This window comes from Cyprinodon variegatus, unplaced genomic scaffold (genome assembly GCF_000732505.1).
Source record: "Cyprinodon variegatus isolate N-32 unplaced genomic scaffold, C_variegatus-1.0 Scaffold203, whole genome shotgun sequence".
Classification (NCBI taxonomy): domain Eukaryota; kingdom Metazoa; phylum Chordata; class Actinopteri; order Cyprinodontiformes; family Cyprinodontidae; genus Cyprinodon; species Cyprinodon variegatus.
In genome coordinates this window covers 619,960-625,927 of record NW_015150656.1, presented here as the reverse complement: position 1 = coordinate 625,927, position 5,968 = coordinate 619,960, and the positions used below count along the sequence as shown (strand labels likewise).

The window sequence follows — 5,968 nt, the reverse complement described above, 5'->3', positions numbered from 1 at the left end:
ATATGGACCAAACTCCCTGAGGAATGCTTCCAGCACCTTGTTGAATCTATGCCACGAAGAACTGAGGCAGTTCTGAAGGCAAAAGGGGGTCCAACCCGTTACTAGAATGGGGTACCTAATAAAGTGGCCGGTGAGTGTATGGAGTACCATCAACAGGACGATGACAGACACAAACACAATAATGCAAATGAGCTGAAATGCTGCAATCAAAGGAACCTGGCCTTCCCTCACACTGTAGCAGAACCAAAGGTCTTTATGTTACTGCACAGTAATTCATGCAAAAGTAAACTTTACCAAGGCTCCAAGTTGGGTAGTTTGTAGAACTGTTGCCTTGCAACAAGTTGGCCCTAGATTCATAGCTCTGGGCCACATTGTATGTGTTCCAGGGTTCCTGGAACACATACAACCAAACAGGCATGTGAAAAACATGCCTGTTTGGTTGACTGGGGATAAATTGCTACTAGATGTGTCTCTGCTATATAAATTGCTATTAGATGTGTCTTTGTGCTGCCCTGTGATGGCTGCACATGCCAGAAAAGCAGTTATTGAAGATGGATGAAAATGAACATCTTTTGAGTAGAACATGCTGAAAAAAATATATTGTTCTTTAATGTAGACATTAAAGTGGCTGCCCAACTGGTCTATTTATCAATCTCCATACCATTCTCCCCTCACTCCTGAAAAGGATCCCAAGGCACTTACTCCTCCACATGAGGTAGGAGCTCTCCTCTGAGCTGAAGAGGAGAAGCCACCTTTTTACAGTTGAGATTCAACGCCTGTGACCTAGAGGAGCTGATTTGATCCTGGCCGCTTCACACTCTGCTGGAAACCACCTCAGTGCATGCTCTAGGTCTTGGTGGGAGGGAGCCAGCAGAACCATGTCATCTGCAAAAAGCAGGGATGAGATCCTGGTTCTCCAAAACAAGACCCCCTCCAGCCAATCAGTGACCTTTCCCCTGCTCCGAGGTGTAGAGAGAGAATATATATATTTATATAGCTAGTAAACATGATATCTGGTATAAAACCTACACTGACGCTGATGTACTTCCATTATAAGTAACTCTCAACCTTCAGACCATCTCTAAGTAAAATATTCACTTCTGTCGATTAAAAGAAATAAAGAGAATCAGATTTTTCTTGCATAACATTCACATTTATTTGGTTTCAAGTTCTAACACATTCTAAACATGCTTTAAACACATAATGGATCACATTCTTCACAGGTAGTTACAGTAACAAGATCAGACAAGAGATTTATTAAGAAAACTGACATTTTAATGAATCAATTCAATGGTGTAGATGTATTTAATCCCTGAGATATGTCACCATTTCATTTAAGCTTGCATCCTCCTTTCAATTTGTGCTCCAGTACAAAGGCTATAGAGGGGCCATGGCACATACAGGCATGCTTTTAATACGTTTCCTTTCGTTACTGCCTAGATTTCAAGAGTTCCCCAATTCATTAAAAATTTTAACATAACATGTGACAAACTTTAAGGAATTATTTTTCTTAAAAGAAACATGAATCAAGTATCACATTGGACTACTTGGTGCTTTAAAAGTAGGATATCTGCGGAGTGGATCAGTTAAAAAAAATGGCCAAAGCGGTAACAGCAGCAGCGGATGTTATGACACCACGCTGCTGGGTGTTGTCACCATCTGCATCATCACAACGTATGTGAGCGAATCTGTGCTCACGTGCCACCGCACCAGGGTCACAACAGCATGTGAGCACGTTAACACAAGAAGATGTCAGTTTGACCATAGCTCCATTCTTTAATTGATAATTGATCACAAGCAGCATTGACAGAGCCAGATATGATAACGCTCCACGTTACCTTGAAGGAACAATAATCAGGGAACACAATGGGATAAAAAAAAAATAAACTTACACACACACAAACGCATTAGGGCGTATCATGATGTGGAGAATACAGCGAGCACTGCCATTCACATGATAACATTCTGATAAGGTCGGTGCAGAAACGTAAAGCAGAGCTCAGCTGCAGCAACAATGCAATGTGCATCATTGACATTCTTTCATCTTAGTACTGGAATCGTAACAAGAAGGCAAGATTGGAAACATGGAATTGATGCTAATTTTACTAGTATAAAGTAAAAAATGAAAAAAGTTAAAGTTTAAGTAGGTACTCTGAGATGTTTTTAAGGTAAAAGCTGCCAAATGTCAAAAGCAGTGTTGAGGTAGGAAGTAAAACTAGGCAAACTGTGTAGTTTTGTCTGAGAGCACCACTGAATGTAAAAAAAAAACCCAACACATAATGCACTAAAAGCAATAAATAAGAAAAAAAAAACAGAAACACAATGACAACTTTAAGAGGTAGTTTAACACAGAGATTACAGATGAACTCTCCCTTGTCTGCACGCTAAAAATCACAAATACAGGAAACTAAAGACTTTGTCCAACACAAGCAGGAGGTCAAGCAGTCTACATTCGACACACCGACACGCTGGCGACAAGAGGTCAGTGACAGTAAGCGTGTTTGTGTTGCAGCCTGATGAGTATAATATCAGACAATTTTCCCTTTAGAAATCCCATCCTAACGGGCAGATTTGAGCTGGTTTATCCCTGAGATCATGAACACCTAAAGGCCTCAGAGAGCCCTGCAGATCAACAGACAACGTGAAAGAATTGGATTTTCTGTGGACGTTTGAAAAATCAGCAGCAGGACTGTTCACATGATTTATTGATTAAATGTTTAAAAACAAAACCTTACGTCTTTACAGGAAAACTCTTTAACCATTAAAAGCTCCTTTAGCTCAGGACCGTTCCTGCCGTAGTTCATATCCGCCCACTGTTGTTAAGTATCGAAGGAATTAAGGGAAAAATGTCTGATCTAAAAATGTTTTTTTCAGCTTCTGATTATGATGAGGTTTTATTTTGACCCATTACCAACAACTGGGGGTGGGGGGGGTAACAGAAGAAAAGAAAAACCCTGAAAATATTCAAAATAACTACAGAGGCACAGTAAAATGCATTTTCAAATTTTAAATTTGGAAAGAGGTAGTCGGAAGCTGCTGAAGGGGGGGCAGGTGGTGTTAGTCACAGAAACTCACAGAAAGGTGAAAACTGGTGAAAAAGAGGCCGTGATGTTTTTTTTTTTTCCCAGGATGCCGCTGCCTCACGTGCCATCCATCACCAAATCACCCCTCCCCCTCTTCCCCATGCATTCCTCACCTTCAGACTACATCCACTTTCCCTGAACAAAGGGGAGCCGGGTGGGGACCTTGAGTGAAATAATGACAAAAAGGGAGGAAAAAAAGCAATTTTCTACAAGAGGACCTACGATGTCCCCGAACCTAAATCTACTAACACTACAGGTACATCAGCACGGTCACTGAGGAACTCCTGAATGCAACATATAACACTCACTTTACCCTGTTTAAATCCAGGTCTGCGGGGACCTGCCAGAGAGGAACACACTGGGAGGGCAGCAGCCATGGTCAAGCGTCCAGGTCTCTGAACCTCATTGGTGTGTGCAAAAAAAAAAAAAAAAATGAAAGATAAAGAAATTTGTTGCAAGAACAGCATCTTTCCTGCGTTTTAATTGTTCTCATATTCTGAGACAGCTAAAAGCTCAAAGAACACATCAGGAATATTTAAGCAAGTCTGAAATGATCATCTCATATTCAAAAAATAAGGACCATTTTTTATGGCTATTCTTTTTAAAATAATGTGCATATCTGTCACAGAGAGTCGTCCAGACACAGGCCACCAAAATTCCACACTTTAGCCTTGATTTTTTTATAGGACGTGGACCATAATCACACTGAATACACTCTGAGCTCTGTTAAATGATAATATCCTATAATCCATTAATCTAACTGGAGTCATTTGACTTAAAACTACAAGATGTAGATCAGAAACGGTTGACATCATCGGAACAAACAAACTCCCTGCTTTAGTTGGCCTTTTAGCTAAAGAATTAAAAAGTCTTTCTCCAACTTTAAATTCCTAAACATCTGCCTCCTTTTGAAAGTCCTAATAGCTACAGGAATGGAGAAAGTTTTGATTGCACATTTGTTGCCTGTTTAATCAGTTCTGTACAGGCTCTGGTTGTAGAACCTGCTGTTTGAATAGATTGGTAATTAAATATAAAATACAATAAGACACATGAATGATGTTTATCCGAAATGTTCGGGGAAAGAAAAAGAGAATCCAACCAGTTTTAAAACGTATTAAAAAAAGCTATTTCGCTCAATCAGATCTTGAAGACTACAGAGCCCAGAGGCCCACGCCTACTTTAGGCACGTCTGTGCGAACACAAAGCGTGCGTCTGATTAGCAGCATTAAAGTGGAATTTTGGTGACCTACATTCATGTCCAGCTGAAAGTCTCCTCTGTTAAATATTGATTAGTTTCTTATCCTGATCCTTCATTGATAAGAAAGTTCTCCTTTACATATATTTATTCTTTGTTGAGCTGTCAGCTCCCTACCCATTAGTGGGTGTTTGAAGAAAGAATTGCATAACATTTTGGTCTAGAATTGAAAAGAAACAAAAACAGCAAACCTAGTTACCCTCCCCTTCCCCTGCATAAAGCATTACATCCCTAGTCTATGATTGTTAAAAAATACCCGTATGCTCCTTCTACAGTGATCCCACAGATCCACCAACGCCCAACTTAACTTATGGAATGTTAAATGGACAGGACTGCCTCCGATATACAGCATATCGGAGAGCGTCCATGTATGTAAAGTAGCTCACATTCTGCTTAAGGATTCTTTGCATTTTCAGTGCAATAAAAACACTGATGTTTTCCCAACTCTGATTTCTGCAGCTCATTTCAACATTCAGTCCCTGATCGAGATGTCAAAGCATCCACAGGTTTGATTTTCGACCGGGCAACTCTTCATTTTAAAGCAAGAAAAGGTACCTGAAAATAGCAACAACATCTTCCTGAGGTAGTCACAAATCACAAATGTGTCTTGCTGCCTTGTCTGATTAAAATAAGCTATTTTAAAATCTAGTCTAACAATGGCAACGCCGACACATTGAGCAAACTGGATATACACTTGTAAACTCCAAAGACCAATGCATCTTTGAGCATTTGTTTTGTACAGAAGATGTGCACAGTGTAAATCAGCATACATTCAGCTCTGTCGTGTAATAAATATATAAAGAAAAATATTACAAGAAAAAAAGAACTAGCTGCTTGTCACATTCACAGGAGGGGAGACCGGTCCCTAGGCTCGCGCGGTCCAGATAGGTTAGTTTCCAGAGGACACAGTCACGCAGGGCGACGAGCCGGTCCTGTAACTTGTCAGGCTGGATTTGCAGGAGTGCAAGACTGCTTTAAACAGGAGCGGGAGCTGCTCCAGGGGGACGTTCACCAGCTTCCCTGTTAGGAACACAAAACACAGGTTGGCTCCAACTGATAGAACAATGCATTCGGATTCTTTTTGTGAGGATGTTTTAATTTATCTTCTGAAGAACAAAAATAAGACATGCACCCTCCCTTAGATGATGTCTTATTAGTGGAAACTAAAAGAGAACACATGGCTCTTAAGTGAGACATTAATTTAACCCTTTAAAGGGCACTCAGAGAAATACTTTGAAATCTGAATTTTAACCCTTTAGTGTTATTGGAATCAAGGAAAAGAACTTGTTAAGTTTGTAACATTAAAAAATATGGATATTTTGATGGCAAAATAAATGTCAAAAAATGCCAACTTACCCGAATATATAAAAAAAAAATAACAAAAGTGCTTTTATAAGAAATTCAAGAAAAACACTCGAAGTAAAAGAAACACATTTTTTTTTGGTACAAAAAAACCTTAGAGGCATTAATGCTGATACTGACACATTTTTTTAGTTTATAAACCTAAATATAATTATTAACTAGTCCTATTAACTTTTTAACTTTTATTTTTAACTTTTCAATTACCTTTTTACCTTTTTTCTTGACTTGTTAACTTTTTTCCCCAACTTAATTTACAGTAGGTAATGTA

The 5,968-nt window shown here is 39.3% G+C and overlaps 1 protein-coding gene across 3 annotated transcripts in view; it reads right to left on the bottom strand.

The window, feature by feature from the left end:
- Nucleotides 1-1,142: 1,142 nt before the first annotated feature.
- Nucleotides 1,143-5,968, bottom strand: part of nr6a1 (nuclear receptor subfamily 6 group A member 1) — a 145,031-nt gene continuing 140,205 nt past the window's right edge. For 2 of the 3 annotated variants that reach the window (XM_015379920.1, XM_015379921.1), the window contains exon 9: nucleotides 5,228-5,358. In XM_015379920.1, the coding sequence (XP_015235406.1) occupies nucleotides 5,228-5,358 (131 nt within the window). Of the gene's footprint in view, nucleotides 5,359-5,968 lie in introns of all 3 variants that reach the window. The other variant, XM_015379919.1, reaches the window with a different exon arrangement.